This window comes from Nicotiana sylvestris, chromosome 6 (assembly GCF_000393655.2).
Source record: "Nicotiana sylvestris chromosome 6, ASM39365v2, whole genome shotgun sequence".
NCBI classification, from domain to species: Eukaryota; Viridiplantae; Streptophyta; class Magnoliopsida; order Solanales; family Solanaceae; genus Nicotiana; species Nicotiana sylvestris.
In genome coordinates this window covers 16244801-16268954 of record NC_091062.1, presented here as the reverse complement: position 1 = coordinate 16268954, position 24154 = coordinate 16244801, and the positions used below count along the sequence as shown (strand labels likewise).

General features: G+C 39.5%; 1 protein-coding gene across 1 annotated transcript; it reads left to right on the top strand.

Annotated features, from left to right (window-relative positions):
- The first annotated feature begins 8400 nt into the window (after positions 1–8400).
- LOC138870302 (uncharacterized) lies at positions 8401–8871 on the top strand. Its single transcript, XM_070148094.1, has one exon. The coding sequence runs from the start codon at positions 8401–8403 to the stop codon at positions 8869–8871; it is 471 nt and encodes a 156-aa protein (XP_070004195.1).
- The last annotated feature ends 15283 nt before the right edge of the window (positions 8872–24154 follow it).

The window sequence follows — 24154 nt, the reverse complement described above, 5'->3', positions numbered from 1 at the left end:
ACGAAGAATGTGGTAACTCTCATCTAAAAATCCCAGAGCATCCTCCGATGCTAGACCGCTGAATACAGGAGGCTTGTACCTCTTAAACCTCTCAAGCCTTAGTTGTTCCTCCTCGGAAGACGCTGCCATGTTCTCGAGCTGAGCTGGCACTGCAAGTGGTACACGAATAATCTCAGGGACCTACTCAACATGCACTCGCTGCTCAAGAGTGCTAGCGGCGGGAGTGTGTGCTCCTCCCCTAGATTGAGATGTAGCTGCAGCAAGGGGAAGCAACCCTGCCTAAGCCAGAATGGTGTACATGCTCATGAACTGTGCCAGAGTCTCCTGAAGAACTGGAGTAGAAGTAGCAGTAGGCATGTCAGGTGCCTGGACTCCGGCTGGAACTCTTAGTGGTACCTCGGCGGCAGCTCGCGTAGGTGCTCTGGCTTCACCACATGCATATCCTCTGACAGCTGCAGTATGGGGCGCGGGTGCCTGACCATCTTGGGTAATGCGTGTCCTCACCATTTGTGACAAAATAGAAGATAGAAGTTTAGAATTATAATGTCAAAATATCGCATGACAAGGAAATCAAATGAAGTAGAATTTTCCTAACAGTTACATAGCCTCTCGTAGACAAGTACAGACGTCTCCTTACCGATCAGCGAGACTCTAATAAACCGGCTTGTGATCCATGACTCCTATAAACCTAGAGCTCTGATACAAACTTGTCACGACCCCAGTTCGCCCTCCGTGAACCATCGTGACGATACCTAGTCCTCTACAACTCGATAAGCCTAAATTTACGGAAGATAACCAAAATGCGGAATATAAACAATTAAAGCAAAAAGAAGAGTGATAAAAAAAGACAGTGTTAGAAAGTGCCACTCGGCATACACAACACAACATTTCTCAGAACCAAGTACACTATCCCAAAACCCGGAAACTCACGAAACCACAAGGCTTTGGAATATCTAACAGTATAACTCCAGAATATCTAACAAGAAAGAAAATACAGAAGGGCAATGTTTAACAACTAGAATAGAAAGGGACTTCTAGGTGTGCGGATGTGGCAGATGTACCTCGAAGTCTCTAGAGCAGTCGCCTCCCTCAAGGATGGTAGGCCTGAGTTTGGGTACCTGGATCTGCACATGAAAAACATGCACAGAAGGGACCTGAGTACACCACAGCGGTACTCAGTAAGTGCCAAGCCTAACCTCGGTTGGGTAGTGACGATGAAGGTCAGGGCCTTACTGAGGTTAAATAAAATATAAAGATCAACAGTATAGAACAGAATAGTATAAATAAGTACGGCAGTAAAACAACACAGGATGTACAGGACAACAACAACTATACAAAAGCAAGGTAAGCATGGAAGGAAATAGCTCAGCACCAATAATAACAGTCGAGGATCTCCTAGGATACTGTCATGTAGTCCCATATGTACATATCCATTGGATCTCCTAGGATCCCATCCCGTAGTCCAACTCATAGTGCACGGGGATCTACCGGAATCCCGTTTTGTAGTCCCAAATGTAAATACCCAGTACTGGGGGAATCTTACCGGGTGCATTCCCATAGTTCCATATAACTGTGCAGGGGGATCTACCCGATTCCCACATCCGTAATCCAAAAAAAAATAGACAAGGGGGAACTACCGGTATCCCACATCTGTAGTCCCCAAATAAATACACAATAGCAACAGAAAAATATACAGAAATGGCAAAATTTCATATCAAGGCAACAAGTGATTCTAGCATAGCATGCTGCACAGAATTCAGGTAAGGCAGTTTGAGCAAGTAAAGCAGTTAAGTCACTTAGACATGCTTTCCTAAGCTAACAACAGGCTTAATAGTGCAAGTAATAGAAATGGGAAAGGAAACATATAGTAATTACTTAAAGAATATCGGATTTCCAACAATTAGCACAAGTACGCACTCGTCACCTCATGTATAAGGCATTTCCATTACCAAATATACCAATCCTAAGGGAAGGTCCCACACACAAGGTTAGACAAGCCACTTACCTCAAACCAGCTCAATAATCAATATGAACCACGTTCTTGCCAGGAGTACTCAACTCCAAATGGCCCAATCTATTCTATTCAATTCATAACGTAAATAACACTTCAAGTAACTGATTCTACAATCAAATTCTAAGCTAATATGCGAAATTATGTAAAATGACCAAAATGCCCCTCGGGCCCACGTCTTGGAATCGGGTAAAATTTATATTTTCAGAACCTTTGCACTCTCACAAGTTCAGTCATATCAAAAGTACCAAAATCGGACCTCAATTTGTCCCTCAAATTATCACTCAAACGTCTCCAATTAGACAAGCTCTAACCCCCCAATTACCACTGATTTTTCCTTAATTTTTCATGCATAAATTGATAAAAATCACTTCAATCATGAGTTTAGGGACCAAAGACCTTACCCCAATGAACTCCTCTGAAAATCCCTCTTGAAAAGTGCTCCCCTAGCTTCTTCCCGTTGTGAAAAAGATGAAAAATGGCTAAATTTCGCGAAGGCAAGAATTTATATGTTCTGTGCAGCGATTTCCGCATTTGCGGCCCTGGGACCGCTTCTGCGGTCCCGCTTCTACGAGAACTTTGTCGCATGTATGACTTCCACTTAAACGCCAATTTCCGCATATGTGATTACCCTTCCGCAGGTGCAGTACCGCATCTGCGATGAATTACCCGCATCTGCGGAACCTACTAGTCCTCCCCAAATCCGCATCTGCGCATCTCCGCCGCTTTTTTGGCTCCGCACCTGCGGGGCCCAAACTGCAGGTGCGGTTATGATAGAAGACCAGCTGATGCTACAACTTCCAACTCCAAAAATCATTTTGTCAACCATCCGAATTCATCCCAAGGACTCCGGAACCTCAACCAAACATGTCAACTAATCCTAAAACATCATTCAAACTTGTTCCAATCTTCGGAATGCTTAAAACAACATCAAAACACCTGTTTTTCATCGAATTCAAGCCTAAGAATTCCAAAAACTCTAAAAATACGCTTTTGATCAAAAAGTCTATTAAACCTCATCCGATGACCTGAAAGTTTGCACACACGTCACATTCAACACTACGGAGCTACTCCAACTTCCGGAATTCCTTTCCGACCCTCGGATCAAAATCTCACCATCGGACTGGAAACTTCAAAAATCAACCTTCGGCATTTCAAGCCTAAATTAGCTATGGACCTCCAAAACACAATTCGAACACGCTCCTAAGCCCGAAATCACCTAACGGAGCCAACGGAACCATCGGATTCCATTCCAAGGTTGTCTTCACACTGTTCCGACTACTGCCAACTTTCCAACACTTAAGCTCTCATTTAGGGACTAAGTGTCCCAAAACTCTCCGAAACTCAACACCGAACATTCCAGCAAATCAAAATAGCAGAATTAAACTTGGGGAAAGCAGTTAATAGGAGATCGAGCCGTTAATTCTTAAGACGACCGACCGGGTCGTCACAAGGATAACTACACGTGCTGGTATATCTCAAATAAGAAAAAATAGGTTATTACTCAGTAAAAATCGTATTTTACAACAAATAGCATGTATATGCATTCGTCATCTCACGTACACGGCGATCACATATCACAACAGTACCAAATCCGTCAGGGAGTTCCCCCACACAAGGTTAGGTAAGCCACTTATCTCGAACCGAGCTCAATCAAATAATAACAATGCCTTTTCCACAAATATTCGACTCCAAATGGTCCAAATCTATCCAAAAGCAATTACATATCATAAATATAACTATAAGAAACTAATCTAATTAATAAAATCGATGTTTAGGCAAGAAATTAGAAAATCGCCCCAAAACGTCAATCTGGGCCCACGTCTCAGTATCGGATAAAAGTCACAAAATATAAATACTCATTCACTCAAAAGTTCACTCGTACCAAAATTATCAAAATCTCAATCAAAACCCAAAATCTTAGCTAAAGAACTTTTTCCCATTTTTCCTAAATTTTCAACCCAAATCCGAAATTAAAAGATGGAATTAATAATAGATTAGTAGGATATAATGAAAATTAGGTGTAGAATCATTACCCAATCGATGTCTCTGAAAATCCCTCAAAATCTCGTCCAAATCCGAGCTTTCAAACTCAAGTTTTGATAAAAATGGTTAACCCTCATTTTTTGAAAAGTTTATAACCTGCCCAGGTGCTCACACTACGCGATCGCGGAACATCTCATGCGATTACATAGAACAAAATTCCAACCGCTTAAAAAAACCTATTATGCGAACGCGTCACCTCACATGCAATCACGTACCACTGGCTTCTTATACCTACGCAATAGCGACCATCCTCACGCGATCGCAAAGAACAAAACTTGAACTCCACTGCCGCTTCACTTCCTCTTCACGAACGCGGCCTAGCCCATGCGTTCGCGATGCACAGCCTGACCAACTTATGCAATTGCGTACCCTAACTCGCGAACGCATAGTGTAAAATTCCACTACCCCCAAACAAGCTTACGCGATCGCGTCCCCTCTTACGTGATCGCGTAAAAGGAAACCAGCAAGTGAACTTCAGTAATTTCTGCAATTTTAACAAGTCCAAATCTAGCCCATTAACCATCGGAATCCACCCGAGGCCCCCGGAACCTTAACCAAAAATAACGACAAGTCCTAAAATGCCATACAAACTTAGTCGAGCCCTTAAATCATATCAAACAATGTTAAATCACGAATCACTCTCCAATTCAAACTTAAAGAACTTGAAACTTCATATTTCCACAACCGATGCTGAAACCTATCAAATCACGTCTGATTGATCCCAAATTTTGCACATAAGTCATATTCAACATTACGGACCTACTCCAACTTCCAGAATCGAAATCCAACCCCGATATCAAAAAGTCCACTTCCGGTCAAAATATCCAAAAATTCGACTTTCACCATTTCAAGCCTAAATCAGCTACAGACCTCCAATTCACATTCCGGACACGCTATTAAGTCTAAAATTACCCAATGGAGCTAACGGAACCAACGAAACTCAATTTTGGAGTCGCCTTCACACAGTTCCAACTACAGTCAAAATCCTAAAACTTAAGCTTCCATTTTAGGGACTAAGTGTCCCAAAACACTCCAAAACCAAACATAAAACCTCCCAGCAAGTCGCATAAGTAGAAAAAGATACGGGGGAAGCAGTAAATAGGGGATCAGGACTATTACTCTCAAAACAAACGGCCAGATCGTTACACACAATTATGACACATTGGCACATCTTCAGTTTACCGATCATATGACCTTTGATAGGAGGGTGTGGAGGTCAAGAATTAGGGTACAAGAGTAGTAGGCAATCGAGCATCGTCTCTTTCATTCCAGTAGTACTAGCATAACGTTATTCTCGTTTTCCATATTCTTAGATTTTTATTACTACTTGATGTTGCTTTTGTTTTAGTTTTTATATTATCTTCATGATGTTATTGCTTCTTTGATTTTTTTTTATTACTCTATTCTATTGTGATTATGCATGCTTGAGTTAAATCGAAGGTCTATTGGAAACAGCCTCTCTACTTGTACAGGGTAGGGATAAAGCTATATGCGCACCATCCTTCTAGACCTTATTTGTGAGATTACACTAGTATGTTGTTGTTTTTGATAAAGTAGAGCCTAGTATTTTCATTTTTAGCTAATACAATTAGGCCATATGTTATTAGAATGAGCAAGCCTAAATGGATCTATATAGTAAGAATTTATATAGCCAATCCCAACCTGCTTGGGATTGAGGCATAATTATTATTGTTCGACTATATGATAGAATTCAATGAGAAATTAAAGAGCCACTCAAAAGGGCAGGTGAGAACGTAAATACTTTTGGCCTCACAAATCCACACAACGTGATGAATCATCTCAAATCTAATGTTGACCTGTTCTAAGACATTTGTGTCCTCACTTTTGGTTGTATACAAAACCATAGATGTCTGGTCTCAATTTTTTGGATCAGTTTTCGTTACGTTCCACATTGGTGTAGAAATGGATTGAGATCTTCTTATATATATAGTATTGGACATGTTACTTTTATGAGCTCACTTTTAAATTTGAGTTAGATTCGAAGTTAATTTCTTCAAATTCTACAAATCATCATTATTCATTCTATTCTTTCATATTTAAAATAATTCCATTATAATACCAAAAAGGTTGTCATTTTTTCGGGGCAAAGTAAAAGTTTTATTTATACCTGAATAACTTAGTATATAGGATAAAATATGATATGCTAAGTAATTGCATAAGAACGTGACATGTGGAGTCGAAGGCAGAGGATAGCTAAAATCAAAGATAAATGTTTCGTTTGTTGCCAGAAAGAATAATTCTCATAAAAATTCAATTAATGTCTGTCACATGGTAGCGTTTAATGGAGAATATTCTACAACATTTAACACACTTTCCATTACAAAGAATTTGTCATTCATGCCCGTCGTTACACATTTTTCAATGGCCCTCATAACTGATAATAAAGAAGGGCATGATCTTATGACCTTGTTCCCTAGGTACAACTATAAATAGTGAGCTCTATTATCATTGTAAGGGAGGAATTATCTGACAAACTTATGCATAATCTATTCAAAGCTTTATATAATTTTACCTTCTTACTTTTTGATTTCGTTATTGTTGTGCCCGGAAGCCTTGCTCCCGGAATTACTATTTTTACTATTTCATCTTCATCTCACGGCTAAGTATTATGTATTTCTTCAATTCTTTTATTATTTCAAGATAGAATTAATTCACTTGTTTAGAAACCATATATAAATTCAACTGTGCCGTTTTATAGGTAAACAGTTTGGTGCCCACCGTGGGACCTAGACAATCGTATAATTAAGTCGATCCTTACCTCTTTTACTAACGTATTTTGATTACTTGTTCTTAGCAAAAAATCATAAAAATGGCAGATAATGGTGTTAACAACACACACAATCTTGAGGCCCAAGGAGACCAACCTCAGCACGAGGATTCAATCATTTATACCCACAATGAAGGGAACGATGCCATGTTGGTCCACGGTAGACGGTATCTGCGACATGTTCGGGAGTTGACTCCCGATGATGCTGAAGAGGAGCATGTTGTTGAAGCGGTAAGGGTCCTACAAGAGCAAAAAGAGGCCATCCAAGTCCATCTTACACTGCAGTATAAGGTTATTACATAACTAAAGCAGGCGTTGTCAGGAGCTTCCAATAATGCGAATGGACGAGGCTGAGTTCCTCCCGGTTCTCCCGCAAATCAAAGAAAGCAGAGGGTCGACAACAACACCCCAAGGGGCGAGGTCAAATTCGATGGAGATGGAGGGAGCGGGTACGATCACAACAACGAGAACAATCCCTTCAAAAGCGAACTCTTACAGTTTATGAGGGAAGTAAACGCCCGCATGGACCAAATTCCGGGTGCACCACCAGTGCTGAAAGGGTCGAACTCAAAGAAGTATACTCAGTTGCCATACAAACCAAGCATGGCACCAGAATTAATCTCAAAACAATTTAAAATCCCGGTATTCCAAAATATGATGGTACTTCGGACCCTTAGGAGCACATTATCACCTATACAACAGTGGTGAAGGGGAATAATTTAGCTCCCCACGAGATTGAATCTGTTTTCGGAGAGACTCTCACAAGGGGAGCCTTGAAGTGATATTTGTTGCTGCCCGAGCATTCCATAGATTCTTTTGAGATGCTCGCATATTCATTTATTAAGGCCAATGCCGGAGCCAGAAAGGTGAAAGCCCGAAAGGCTAACATATTCAGAATTGCAAAAGTAGAGTCTGAGTTTCTACGGGAATTCATAACCCGGTTCCAAAGGGAAAGAATATTGCTCCTGATTGTTTCAGATGAATGGGCAGCTGAAGCATTCACCAAGGGTTTGAATCCGAGAAGTTCTGATGCTTCCCAAAAATTGAAGGAAAGCGTGCTTGAGTTCTAAGTGACGACTTGGCGGATGTTCACAACCGGTACGAGTCCAAGGTAAGGATTGAAGATTATCAAATTGGCTTCCTGATGTTGGCAAAAGGTCGGGAGAAGAATAAAGAAAAATCAAAAGATGATTTCGACACAGATAGTCGGCCTTCGAGGGGCCGATTTTTGCCCTACGAATGGGATGAAGGACGAGGCAAAGGTTTCCGGTTGGAAGACATATTCATTACAGATATAAGAATTGATCGCAGACGGAATAAAAGATCATTGCAGGACAAAAAAGGGCCAGGTTCTCGGGATCTTTCCTATCCCAAGCTATTGGAATAAAACTTCAATGTTAGTGTAGTAGAGTTGGTATTGACTATTAGGAACATTAAAGAAGCACGGTTCTCGAAGCCGATAAGGTCTGATCCCATCCATATGGACCCTAATTTATGGTGTGAATACCACGGGATGAATGGCCATCGAACTAGGGGCCGACATCTGTGTGAAGAGATGGCGACATTACTGAAAAATGGCCATCTCAGAGAATTCTTAAGTGAACGGGCTAAGAACATTTATGGTCGCAACCATGATAACGTGAAGCCCTCGAAAACAAGAGAAGACCCCCCGTGTCAGATGATCAACATGATTTTTTGGGGGAACGAGATTAACAGGGCTACCTTCTCGGTAGCAAAAAAGATGAAGCTAATAGTAACCCATGGCAAGAGGCTCCAGGAAGTCGCTGAGGACGACATCACTTTCACGGAGAAAGATGCAGACAGATTGTTGCTACCGCACAATGATGCACTGGTAATTTCTTTAAATGTATTAGATTTTAAAATCAAACGTGTTTTAGTGGATCCAGGAAGTTTGGACAATATCACACAAGTGAGAGTATTGGAGCAAACCAAACTTATCGGAAGCATCATTCCAGCCACAAAACTCCTCGCCGGATTCAACCTCGCAAGCGTAATGACCCGATGAGAGATCCTGCTACCCACAAATGCTGAGAGAGTGATAAAGACAACCATTTTTGAGTTTGTGGATGGTGGTATGGGTTATAACATTATTCTAGGAAGACTGTGGTTGCACGAGATGAGAGCCATACCATCAATATATCATTAGTTACTAAAATTCCCAACTCCCGAAGGGATCAAATAGATAAAAGGCGATCAACCGACAGCAAGGGAGATGAATGCAATTTTGGTCTCCAGTAGCAAAGGGAAGGAGCATGAGGCATAGGAATTATAGGAACCGGCACTTGCTCTCGAATCAAGTGAAGTTAACCAGGGGAAAAAGCGTCAGAATCTTATCAAGTGCCAAGATATTTCCAGGTGCCAGAAGAGACGGATGCAACGCCACAACGAAAGAGCTCAAACAAGTTGCATTGTTTGAAAAGTTCTTGGATAGGAAATTCCACTTGGTGATAGGACTGCACCCCGAGCTCAGGTCTGAATTTGTTGAGTTTCTTAAGTATAATGCCAATTATTTTGCATGGTCGCATGTGGATATGACAGGTATCCTAACGGAAGTGGTCGTACACAAGTTAAGTTTGGATCCTAGAATCCCTCCAGTAAGACAAAAGAAATGCCCTATTACGGATGCCAAGAATAAATTCATCAAAGAAGAGGTAACTCACCTACTTGATATTGGTTTGATCCGAGAGTTAAAGTATCCAGACTGGGTAGATAACGTAGTAGTAGTGCCTAAGAAGAACAATAAATTTTGCATGTGCGGAGATTATAAGGACTTGAATAAGGCATGCCCAAAGGACTCATTCCAACTGCCAAACATGGATCAAATGATTGATGCAACAGCTCACACGGAGATTGGCCGCTTTGAGCAGGTTTATTTCCCAGCCATCAAAAAATGCCATTGTTTCTTCGCACTACTTAAAAAAGAAAACAACTTTAAATGGACCTCGGAATGCCAGTAAGCTTTAAGAGATTTGAAAAGGTACTTGTCAAGCCCTCTGTTACTATCAAAATCGAAGGAAGGTGAAACACTGTTAATCTACCTAGCAGTCTTGGAGGTAGCGATAAGCGCCATTTTAGTTTGTAAGGACAAAAGTACACAATCTCCCATTTATTACGTTAGTTGAATTTTAACGGAAGCAGAAACTCGCTATCCACACTTGGAGAAGCTAGCCTTAGATCTTGTAGTCGTTGCTCGGAAGCTGAGGCCTTACTTTCAATGTCACTCGATAGCTGTGGTGACCACCTTTCCCCTGTGGAATATCCTTGACAAACCTGAACTCTCAGGTAGATTGGCCAAATGGGTCATCGAAATTAGTGAATTTGACATAGAATATAAACCTATGATTGCGATTAAGTCACAAGTTTTAGCCGACTTTGTGGCTGATTACAGTCCGAGATTGCTGCCTCTGGAAAACAAAGAAGCAGTGATGGTGTCAGGATCGACATCGTGGGTTTGAACTTTATTTTCCAACATAAAGGAGTCCGGGCTTGGCATAGTATTAACCATGCCTTCGGGAGAAACCCTAAGGCAGGCCATAAGAACGGTTCATTTGACTAATAACGAAGTAAAGTATGAAGCTTTGATTGCAGGACTCGAATTGGCCCAAGGACTAAATTCTGAGGTCGTAGAAGTCAAATGTGACTCCCAACTAGTGGTAAATCAGGTCTACGGGATCTTCGAAACTAAAGAGGAGTGCATGCAACAATACGTGGTGAAGGCTCAGGCTCTGCTTGGTCGATTCAGGCAGTGGTCAATTACGCATATCCTAAGGGAAGAAAACGTATAAGTGGATACACTAGCTAACCTTGGTTCATAAACGTAAATAAAGGGATCGGATGTCACGACCCAAACCGTTGAGCCGCGACGGGAACTCGGTACCTTACTCAACCGAGTACCAATATGACGTATCTTTTCGTATTATACTATCATAGATAACTGAACCGGAGAGGCTTCCCTGAAATAGGTAGAATAAAACGTGTAATACCAACTTATATATAAGATATATGGGCCTCTAAGACCAAAATAACCACTTGTACACTGAACATAGAACGACAAGGCCATACAATCTTTTACGTACACGAAATTTGTCTATAAACCTCTAAGGATACATAATTGTCATAAAGGTCGGGACAGAGCCCTGCCATACCAAACAATATACATCTAAATCATACTAACCAAACAAGCAACTCCATAGCAAATGGTTTGCACCAACATCTTCCGATGAGATGATCGCCTACTTGGAGGACTCTCGACCTGTCTATTGAGACGTGTAGGCATGAAAAGCAACATACCCAGGGGAAAGGGACGTCAGTACAAATAATGTATCGAGTATGTAAGGAATGAAATCAGTAAATAAATGAAATGAGAGAAGCATAAGGTAAAAGACTCGACATGTAAGTCTAAATAGCTTTATGAATCCTTTAATATTTAAAATGTCATGCATATGCGTATAAATACCATACCATGCATGGGTATATGCATTCATAACATCATCAAGCCTCTGAAGGCATCGTGGGAAAATTATCAACGTATACCAGCTGATCAGGGGGTGGTACGTATATAATGCCATAACCGTTTTCCCATATACCATATACATATATACGTGTATATAACACTATTTGGTCGTGGGTCAATGTGAATGAATGCAATGCATGAGAAGTATGTCAATAAAATCTGTCGGAGTGTCATAAGACCATTTTGCCTCTGATTAATATGATGAAATAGACTTTATCAACTTACGTAATTTTTGAGACCCATGAGCAGACGATAGAATAATAAGACTTATGGGAGAATAAGAATATACACATCTCTAGCAATTCTACGAATAGAGTAATTTATGGAAGTTGTGCATTTGCTCGTTTCGCTTGTGTCATATAGATCATGCCAAAAAGAAAGAAGGGATAACTTTAATATACCTGAGCCGATTCTCTTGAAAATCCCTCTAACATATGTCAATTGCAACATAAATGTAATGGCGGATCAAAGTAGGAGAGAATCCGTATAATATTCTTGAGAAAGATTGCACCGTACTCCCTTAGAATCGCAAAATCCCGTCACTATTATGATAAATAGTTTCGTATGAATTTTTGGTGAAGACTTCACGTTACATTTATAACATTATCTTACTGAAGCTATATTTGAATACTTGTAATCTCACTTTATAAAAATAGAGATATGATTCATGTCTTTAAGACATAATGGTACCCTTTTCCTAAAATGGTATATGAATCACATTAGAAGATTTTGTGAAATTCTCAAATCTTGCCACATATATATATAACTTAAGAGGCATACATGGGGATTGGGGGTGCTTCCACGTGATGAGGGTTGGTCTTATCAAAACATTTCTTAATTAAATGGTTAATCTCCCATTAACCAATTACCCATATAATTAAGAATTATCTCAAATTACATAAACTGATACTCACTTTTAATACGCTTTATACACCTTAATATCATGGCCATGTGGTACCTTGTATGGTACTAGTTCATAAATACCAGGTATTTTAGCTCGGGCCGTACTTTATCCCAAAATGCCAAACTTCGACGAAATGCATTTATTTTCGATTTGCTTACCCTCTCACCTTCACGAATTTACTTATCCCTTATTTTAAATAGAGTGATACTTATAATCCCAAAATAAATCTTATTCTCGAACTTATGTCAATTAACTTACGGTAAAACTTCAACGTACGAAAATGCGGGACGTAACATCTCATTTCCAATCTTATATCAATTTACTTGTGGCGTACTTCCACGTACGAAAACATGGGGTGTAACATTACTCCCACTTGGAAAATTCATCCTCGAATGTTGACTGATGCACTTATCATTCTCATAACTCATAGGTCTTGCGTACTTTAGTACTCATCTTGCCATCTAGGCGACTGTTCTGTGAATGAATCCCAAAGGCCAGGGCATTCCCCTTTTTAAGCCTCTTTCTCATACCACGACTTATAGTTGGAATCCTTCTAATCTCGTAATTGTTGCTACCTTTTGTCATGCAGCCTTTACGACTCTAACTTTGTATGTGCTCCTGACTCTTCTCTTCTCTTCTCTTTCCTCCAACTTTTAGCCAATCTCTAGGCTTCACTTTATGAACATATACAAAATTATGTCAAGTTGCCCCTCTGGGCGTCATTAGCTTTACTACATCTAAGTAGGCCATACTATACCAAAATTCTTACTTCAATTTATCATTACTGAGGTCTGCTACCAAATTCCAGGTTACTCTTATTGCTTATCTTATATGCATAAAGCTAAATCCTTTAACACTTCTTCATTACTGTTCATCTTAAGACTGATGGCCCAATCTCATCTCATACTTTGCAACGTTTACCCATACATTGTTAATTCATCTCAATGTTGATCTACAATCATCCATTGATAACTTGAAATTTCTTACGTAATATATTGCCACTAGGGCTTACGTTGCATCATGGAAGAAGTGATTTTCCTGATCCACTTAGGGGCAATACTATACTTCTATAACCGTATTTTGTAGCACCCCAGTATGACTTACCTTACATGGGTATTTTAATTCTGTACCATTCATGAAATCCTCTTCAAGTCATTACTCAATCGAAGGCCCAAATGTCACCCTTACTCCTGTCATAAAACTTTGTCGCTTTACTATACTTTAGCTTGAGACTTATACGTATCTATTTATACTATTCACAACCTTCCTTCAACTTGCTTGCACCATAGATTCCCTTATGTTATTTCGAAACATCAAGCGCGACAATGCATCGTCTCTAACTCTTCTATACTCTCTTGACTATATCTCTCAGTACCTAGAAACCATAGGCTGGAAGATATGCCACTGGCGACACCACTATCATTCCTAGATATTGAATCTCCGCGCTTCTAACCTTCTATCTGAAGTATGGACTATTCTCAACCTTTTGATTTTGAGTATCCCGTACGTTGTTCACCTTTACCTTACTCACCTTAAAGTGTCACATCACATCTTCTATCTCTTTCATGACCTCCCCTCCACATAGGTATAATTCCCATCCACGTCTTGAACTTCTATTATAATAATGCACCTCTTTACACAATCTTGTGAGAGCTTCATACTAACTTCTTATGAGGTTGGGACACTTCTAACTAGCTTTATCGTAGAGCCGTTATAGAATATGGCTACTGTACTATCTCTCTTGTACCTCTGATATTAATAGTGATTCTGTAATGTTCTTAATCATGATGTCTATAACTTTCTGGGTCCAATGAGCAGACTCCTAATTTACTTAGTTGGTGTAACTCTTTAGTTTCCTCTTCCTTCTAATTAGCCTTTATGTAGGCTTAAGCTGTCTTCCGATCTGTGGCTCATGGCATTTAGTTATTACTTTAGCCTTTCATAGACATTATGGAAAACCATGATACAATCTTCTAATGATTCAATCCTTTGTCTATGACCTGGACCCAATTTCTTCTTTTAACTTATATCGGAGTCTTCTATGGCTGATCATTAATCGAATAATTCCTTTCGTTCCATTTCAGCTTTCTTCAAATGTAAGCAATTTATTTTCCTGGTTTTTTTGCCCTATTGCGTGTATACTTAGCTTGTCTGAGTTCTCACACATGCCGAAATTTTGTGCAACTCATATGGTCTTGAATATTACTTTTGATTTTACTTCCCGTTCACTAGCCACGGTAGATTCCTCTTTCTTAAGGAGGACGTAAAATGTTGTTGTGAAACTATTGTTACAAGACCATTTCCTCTTTAGGTCATTGTGCTTAGGTTAAAGCCTTTTTCCTCATTTCCTAAGCTAGTCTTTCACTATAGTACTTAGGGAGGACCCTCTGACTCTTGTAAAGCTGCGAGCTCATTGCATCGTATACCTAATAAAAATTTTGATGCCATTTCTCGCCTATAATTATCCGTAGTTACTTACCTCCATGCTCTTGTGCTTGTAGGGTTGCTTCTGAACTGATATTTTGACTGTATTCCCAGTGGCACTTTATTTTATTCCCATAATACTCATACGATACCTTTAACAACCCTAACTCCTATTTGAATATATCTTAAGTATTACAATGACATTACTGCGAGGATGAATTCACTATATTGGGTTTTACTATGTTTATCTTGCACGATCTACTTAATCGTTTGTAACCTCTTGTTTATCCATAACTAAGCTCTTCCTTAATCAAACACCAACTAATTGTTGGCTCATTCTCATATCAATGTTCCGCGTAACCTTTCTTGGGTTATTTCCTTTATTTTAACTTACCTCTCACACTGGCTCCTTATCTATCGATAATTTTTGGCAGGAACCCTTACTTTATTTCCTTGACATCGTGCTTGCATAATATTATGGAATCGTAGCATATTTGTAGGATTTGGATAAGTTCAATCTCATTCCTTTTTCATTTTTATCGCATTCTTCCTTTACCATTCCATAGTCACTAGAACCACTTAATTCTGACTTAATGTCACATCACTCCATATTCCCCCCTTTTGGGGAGTACTAAGAATTAGAGCTACGAAGACCTACCTATAGATGTTTTACCTCTTCATATTTGGTGTCCTTTCACATCATCGATGACCCTTACTCGCCTTGCGGTAATCCTTTTGTACCAAGGATAACAAAATTTCTTACTCGTGATGGTGACGCCTAGTGTAACTGGCACATACAATTACTTAAGCTTAACTTTGCTCACATTGCTTGTTTTAGGGAAGCGTGTTCCTGAATAACCATTCTATGAATTTCTCATAAATCTTCGTTGTCAATTCCATTATCGCTGGAATCCAAAATTCTCATGATGTTGACTATTATCAAATCACTCAGTCCCTAATTCATGCTTAGTTTATCTTGTTCACCAGCCCATACTGATTTCTATTACTCTGTAACTCTCCCTTCTGGTAGTCACGTTGGAGTCACGAACTTATTTCTTAAAATAAGGATATGACTTTATGGACTATACTCTTTTATTGTCTCAAAGCCTGGCTCCTCTCGTCTTTTCCTTCTCTTAACTATAGACTCTGTAATACTATCATCTTTTTGACCTACCATTATCATCCATAAATCACATCTTACTCGTAACGCTTTATTAGCTCTCTTCTTATTTCCCTGCTAGTATTTCTATCTACTACTTTATTTTGAAAACCTCAACAAGACATTTTTTGCTTTTAACTCCCCTTGCTCCATCTAATGGCTCTTCGAGTTGCCTAATATTCTCACTCTACCAGGGATGGGGGTCATTCTAAGGTAATATTTATCCTTTCCAAAATTCCAATGTCTATCTTTGTAGTACTCATATCTAGCTGTTCTATTTTAGAGTGCACCATCTGGTGTCTCACAAGGAGATCTATTAGCACATTTGCAATAACCTCTAGAAATGTCAACTAACGCAAATAATCTATCCACCATTTTGAGTCACTCTAACCCCAGTCGGATCCTAATATCTCTACTTCTCTTATACTACTTCTATTAGCCCCCATAGAGCATAAATGAGAAGGATGTGGCCAATTGTACCTACCTCTGTTATTGTTGAGGGTAACTCAAAAGGCTTATATTCCTCTGCCTGAATTGTAAATACTGATAATCTTCATTAACTGGGTGCCTCGTACCCTTCTTCATCCTGCTTCTTTTACTTGTTAAAACTTGTATCTATCTTATGAATCTTTCACTACCTTTCACCATAGGGGTGGATAGATATTCATGCCTTAAGGCTCCTTATCAAAAGTCTTACACGTCTTAGTACACACATGATCTACTGAAGACCTTACATTTACTCATTATAAACATCATGAAAAATCGAGTCCCTCTGACTCAACTCTTCCATAGCCACATTCAATCTCTTACCAACAGTCTTTCTGGATGTAGGTATCATTTTATTAGGAATAAAATAGAAGTTAGGAATTTGAATTCTTACAATTGAGCTCTACCACATGATCTAGAGTAAAAAGAAGGAGTGACAGTCCTAAATGTCCCGTAGCTTCCGCTTATAAGCGTGGTGCACAACACACCCATAAATAAGACTCTACTAGACACAGCTTGTAGACTCCCTAGGACAAAACTGCTCTAATACCTCTTCTATCACAACCCAAACCGATGAGCTGCGACAGGCACCTGGTACCTTACTCAACTGAGTATCAATATAACGTATCTTTTCGTATCATACTATCATAGATAATTGAACCGGAGAGGATGACGTGAAATAGGTAGAATACAACATGTAATACCAACTTATACATAAGACATATGGGCCTCTAAGACCAAAATAATCACTCGTACACTGAACATAGGACGACAAGGCCATACAATTTTTTACGTTCATGACATTTGTTTACAAGCCTCTAAGGATACATAATTATCATAAAGGTCAGGACAGAGCCCTGCCATACCAAACAATACAATCTAAATCACACTGACCAAACAAGTAACTCCAGAGCAAATGGAGTGCACCAACATCATCTGATGTGCTAATCGCCTACTAGGAGGACTCTCGACCTGTCTATCGAGACCTACAGGCATGAAACACAGCGTCCCCAAGGAAAAGGGATATCACTACAAATAATGTACCTGTGAGCACGTGATTTTTGCCCTACGAGGACTACTCCCAAAAAATTCAAAATAAAATAGTTTTGTGTTGTCCGTGATTTATTCATATTTGTCTGTGCATGTTTATTTCTACTTTAATTAAGAAAAATACAAAAATATGTGTCGCATGTGCATTTATGATTTAATTGTGCATTTAGGAATTAATTAAACCTTAATTTGGTTTTAAAAGGAAAATCACAAAAATATGCATTTTTATGCTATTTGTTGTCATTGTGTGATTTTATTTTAATGTTCTAAATTGTGTGTTAATTGTTGTTATGTGTTAGTTAATAGTTTAATTTTTTGTTTCATATTTTTAGGAATTTTGTTAAATGTTAAATTAGAAGAAGGAAAAGAAAAGGTTGAAAAATTAAGGGAAATTCGGATTGGGCTCATGTCAAACCGAAGAAATTCAGGCCCAAAGTTATACATTGACCCAGTCCATGACCCAACCTCTCGGACGAAAAAAATGACGTCATTTCAGGAGCTTTGATCTGATCCGTTCATCTCCCTTGATCCAACGGTCTCAAACATGCCTCATAGCCCGACTCGTTCTCATTTGAGACCGACCCAGTCTCACAATTAAACCACACGCGTCGTTCCCATTGACGAAAAGATCCTAGCCATTGATCTCACTAGATCCAACGGCCAGGATCAAACCACCCACCCTGTATATAACTCCTCATCTCTCTACCCAGCCCCCCCCAGCCAAACCCCCCTCTTCGTATTTGAAGTTCAGAGCCAGGTTCCCTTGAAAACCCTAGCCGCCACCCCACCCCTTCGCCTGAAGGCCAGCGGCAATGGCGCCGCTGGCCATGAAACTAACACCCCTGAACCACCATGATCCCCTCTCTCCAAATCCACACTCAGCTTACCTCGAATCTTCCCCGAACGTCTCGAATCTTCACTTGAAGGTTTGAGCAAAAACCGAATCTACACCAACCAACCCCAGATTCACACCGGTCACTCCCCTGGCCTCACTCGTAACCAAACCAAGCTTGGTTTGGTTCGAATCTAGGAAGAAACCTTCGAGCCCCAAATCGGACTGTATAAACCCTAGAACTCAAAACCGTGGGGGTCTTTCCAGTTTAAAGGAGGAGTTGGGGTCTAATAGACCTTAATCGAGGTGTTCTCAGTCGAGGACACTTCAATTAAAGTCTGTTCGTCCTCAAAGAGGTCGAGTCCAGTTCGAGCATGGGTCATTTTTGTTCTTAAACCTCCGAGGTAATTTCTTCTTTCTTTCCTTCTGTTTGTGTGCTATTTGTGTTTGTTTACATGTTAGTTTGATTTGTTTGATTTTTCTGTTATTTTTCCTTCAATTTTCTCCGACTTCATAAGACCTTTTGTTTAGTTCAAATTAGCTTCTGTTTGTTTGTTGATCATTGTTATTGTAAGTTGTGTGTCCATCCTGTTTAGAGTCGTAGAATAGTTTAGTTCATATCAAGGTTCCCTAGTAAAATCACTGAAGCTAATTTGGTAACCCACTTGAGGTATTTTGGTTATTAGCTATTTGTTGTATCTCGTATAGTCAACTAAATGAATGTCGTCAGTTGAATTCACTAAAAGAAACTAGGGAACCACCAATTGTTCATTCCAGTATTTGTCATTTCTGCCTCTTTTCTGTTCTTATGTGATTGAGTTGAAGTTGTTTAACATATCCAGTTGCTTCTTTGAACCAAACTGGCTCGCTCATTTTAATGTCACATGAACCTCATTCCCCCACCCCTTCTGCCTGAAATCAGTTTGCATGTTTGGATAGGATTGAATTGGTCAGAGCTGTATAATCTGATAGTTAGTAATCATTGATTAGTTGAATTTAGAGGGGTTTATATACTGACTATTAAGAGTTAGGGCATAACAGTAATCTTCAGGGGGTTAAGGGTAATTTTGGTATCTGATAGAGTTTAATTGGATTTAATTTAAGAACATGTCAAGTGGTAATAGATAACATTAGTATAATTGTCAGTGGGGAACCAGACAACAGCCATGGGAATTAAATGAATACTATAAGCCCCCATAACTATTGATTAAAACAAAGGGAACAAGTGTGGGGAACCAAATAGTTTGTATCAAGAAAAGACACTTAGGCATGGGAAGTTAAGGGGTATGGGCAGAGTTAAGGTCTGAAGGGATCAAGGCAACCTTGGGCTTGCCTACCTTTCCTATAAATAGGCTCATTTAGAAAAAAGTAAGGGGTTGGACACTAAGATTTCAGAATTTAAAAAAGCAAAAAAAAAACTGTGCTAGTTTTGAATCTTCATAAGTCAGAAGATATTAAGTGTGAGATAGGCTGGAATTTGAATCGAAAAGTCTAGAGTTAGAGATCTGTGGTTCTAGGCTGCTTTCTTACATCTATTTTCAGCATATTGAGAGATAGAAATTGAAAAGAGAAGTCTTTTCTTCACTGCTGAATACAATACTGTTATAGCTTCATTGGCTTGTCGATTGTTCAATATTGCTGGGATTATCAAACTGGTTTTGCTGGGTCTGCTACTTGGGTGACCTGTTACTGTTTCATTGAGTGTCCTGGGTTTCTGTTTGGCTTTAAAAATCTGTGACTGGGTCCTTTTTGCTATTGATTGCTGGTTGTTATTGTTGTTGTTGTTGTGTATGCTACTACTGCACTGATCACTCTTCTTCTTCTTTTGCTTTCCAATATCAGGTACGCAACTGAGCCACTGGTTCAATGTAAGCTAAAATTTGAAGCATGAATGAAAAATGAAGAGTTGAAGTTGTTTTGAATACCTTTTAGTTATATATTGAACATTAAGCAGTATACATATAATAGTTCATGTCTTCTACTAGAATCATGTAGGTGTGGGTTATGTATAATTGAACAATGTTTTGTAGTAGTTTGGTTGTAAACTTCCTCCCTTGTATGCTTAGTTAAAATGGATTGATGTTGTAGAAAGCATGTTCTGTTGTTTCAGTATTATCTGCTAAATAGTATATCTCGAAAGCCTGTTAGGCCTCTTAGACTATTTCTAAATACTTAATAGTTACCTCATGGAACAAAAGGCTTGTTTTGAAACTTATAGGAACATTGTTTAATTAGATAGCACGGGTTCACATTTCAGCCCCTTCTAAATGTCAAACATATATAAAATAAGTTAACTAGGCCCAATTAGAATAAGGATGGCCCAGGCCCAGTTTCACGCCATGCACATTGGGCCTGGGCCCATAACTGTCAAGCGGACGGCTATTACTACGTTCATTTTAGATTTAATGAATCATGTTTGAAACTTAACTATAATAACTCGTAAGTATGTAAATAAAGTAGGACCTTTTCTTCATTTATTTTAGAGATAAACGAAATAGAAAACATTGTCATTATAGGATGACCTTTAAAATAAAATGAGACGCGCCTCGCCAAATAAATTACAAATCGCGGGGCCCTCAATAAATGTATACAATAACTGGTTAGACTTCGGAGTTGGCCGTTTAGCGAATTTTCACGGCCTCTTCCTAAAACAACAATACGTTAGTCTCTTTAAGACGCGCCTTAATTAATCTTACCTTCTTAAATACGGATGTGCATTTATGTAACCCAAATCCAAATCCCAACGAAGTCGAAATGCGTCGACCAATCACGAGTACATTGATTGTGGCGTGGTTCGAAATGCGTTTCCATGACGTTGCAATTCTTTAAAACAAACTAACAGATGAGACGAGCCTCGCCAAACAAAAAATGCACAAGTTGTGGGGCCCTCTATTCGTGTTTGCGAAGTTGCTTAGACTCCGGGACGGGCCGTTTAGCAGAATTTCACGGCCTCGCCCAAAAAAAAATAACACTACGCTAGTCGCTTAGGGCGCGTCTTTAATAAAATTATTTCCTTAAATACGGGTGTGCATTTATGTGACCCAAATCCCAATCTCAACGGAGTCGAGACGTGTCGATAGCCTCGGGTATATTGATTGTGACGAGGTTCGAGATACGTTTTCATGAAGTTGCAATTCTTTGTAAAAAATAACAACAATAATAATAAAAGCGGTAAATGAATCATAATTTGCACTAAGTACATAATTGTAAAAAATCAGATAAATAAGCCGAATATAATAGTTGAGCGACCGTGCTAGAACCACGGAACTCGGGAATGCCTAACACCTTCTCCCGGGTTAACAGAATTCCTTATCCGGATTTCTGGTACGCAGACTGTAATATAGAGTCATTCTTTTCCTCGATTCGGGATTAAACCGGTGATTTGGGACACCCTAAATCCCCCAAGTGGCGACTCTAAAAAATAAGCGAACAAATCCCGTTCGATTGTCCTTTAATTGGAAAAACTCCCTCGGCGCTCCTGCGGGCGCAGGCCAAAAGGAGGTGTGACAGCTCTGGCGACTCCGCTGGGGACCGAACCCAGAATCTCTGGTTCAGGGTTCAAGAATTTGAGCTTAGAATGATTGTTATATTTGGCTTTATCTGAATTTTGCTACATGTTTGGGCCTAATGTGCTAAATACTGCTTTTACCACTTTGATATTATCCTAACTGTATATAAAGTGTGTCGAAACCCTTCTCTTCTTACCTCTGGGGATGTGCTTGTTGGTCGAGACTCCCTATTCTGTTAGTGTCAATACCCGAAATAAGAAAGAGGCCGGATAAGTTACTAAGTCGGATGGCCTTTTGGTTCCCGGTACGTAGCCCCCTCCTCGACTCGAGTTGTCCGCTCAGGTACACAGTCTAGAACATATACCCAGGTTGAACCTAGAATAACTTGACTTCATGTCGGATCCCTAGTAGGAACGTTTAGGTGCATCATGTTGCATTTCACTTAGGGGACTCAACACAGGGGTTGTGTCCGTCTAGGACAAGCAACCTGAAATGAAAAAGACCATCCTGCTGCATCCTGTTTGTTTTGCACATTTATTTGCTTCAGATCTGCATGCTGACCGGCTTCTGAAATACAGAAATTTTGAAAAATTATGAAAAAAAAAAAAGAAAAAAAAAAAAGAAAAATAGCAGTGTAGGGAGATAACTACTTATTTTTAGAAAAATAAAACCAATGTCCAAGTAGTGCCAAAACCCTGCCGAAATTTTGAAAAAATGAAAAAGTGTCTTTTTTAGTTTGATTTATTTGAAAAACAAAAGAAAGGAGTCTTGTTTACAAGTTTAGTTTATGAGGGCGAACTACGCTGGTTTGATTCTCACCGGATGTCAGATACGTAGGCAACCCTCAGCGGGTCCAACCTCCCCTTTTGGTAAAATAGCCACAAAAAATATGTCAAATTTTAATTTCATCATATAGAAGTTAGGTGACGCTGTTTTGTCAAAACATAGCCGAATGTTCCTAAAAGGGACGCCGGAAGGCTGACTTTGCATAAACAGCCACCTTTGGGTCATTTTTTAGATTTGGTCCAGTTGACCCACACAACCTTGACAATCTTCATTTCCAAAGTGCTGGAAGGCCGTGTTCGGAACCGGATCTTCCTTTAAATCTCGAAAAAAATAAAATAAAAAATAATAATATATATATATATATAGCCAACTGTTTGAATCAGATAAATTTTATTTTTGCTTAATCACCTTAATAAATGTGCAGGATGAGCACGATGCAAAAGGAACCTTTTTTTTCAATAAGGATTTATGTCCACCAGATCGTGGAAGATTTGAAGGATCTGCAAAGGTGCCTTGCACCAAAGCCCGCGGCGAGGCCGAACGACGCCCGCAAGCGCCAAAATTCAAAAATCTGAAACATTCGTAGTTTGAGTCTATATTTTTCTTTTTCTTAGAGTCTGTTGTCTGTTATAGTCTGTCTTTATTTCGCATCAGAGTATGTCAGTGGTTATTGAGTTCTTACTTGGTTTGGTTTCGAGTCTGTTATTTTGCTTTCCAAAAAGCGTCTGGTTTGTAATAGAATGTTTATTAATGAAAAATTGAAAATTTCCAAAATTTATCCTCTTTTACTTTCCGCACTTATGTGGTAGAACTACACCGGGTCTGATTCATGTGGGGACATGATACATAGGCAATCCACATAAGATTCGACCGCCATCAAAAAGAAAATATATATATAGAAAAGAGAAAAAACTGAGAAAACAAAGAAAAATAAAGGAAGGCGTTCAAAAGAAGCACAATTATAAGAATCCGGAATGACGCACGTAACTAAAGCAAATGCATGATAGAAGGGTTAACTGCCTAGTTGCATTGCATCCTCAATGTGTCTTTTCCTATCTGTTAAAAACCCTAACGCTAACATGTTGCTCTCATTTTGTTCTTTTTCAATCTTTAGAAAGGTGGTTGGTTGTGGTTCTAAAAGTAACGCTTCCCTGCAACACAAAGTCAAAAGACAATGGCAGAGAATAACAGAACTAAGTGGGTTGGTATCGATGACTGAAAACGGCTAGTTGAACAGGACTACGGGTTGGTAGAAGAGGTAAAAATGTTGAGACAGCACATGGTGGACATGTATCAGGCCTGGATGACTGGGAAGGCACCACCCCCTCCACCATCTAGATGTCGCCCTTACCCAAGCCCTGACCACAATGCCAGATGATCCTCCATACCCTCCAGATCTACCCCTTTATCTCCAAGCTCACGATGCCCAATATTACCCCTCAGAGGTTGCCCACAAAGTTCCCAACTCATGCAAACAGAGCCTTCGGGATAAGTTGCACGTTGAAAATGAAAGGTTCACAGGAAGAGAAGGGAGAGATGGGATGCCCATAAAGCTGAAAGGCATAGAACAATCCTTGAAAAACAAACAAGGAAGGGAAGACCAAGGTAGCATGACTTACCAAGAA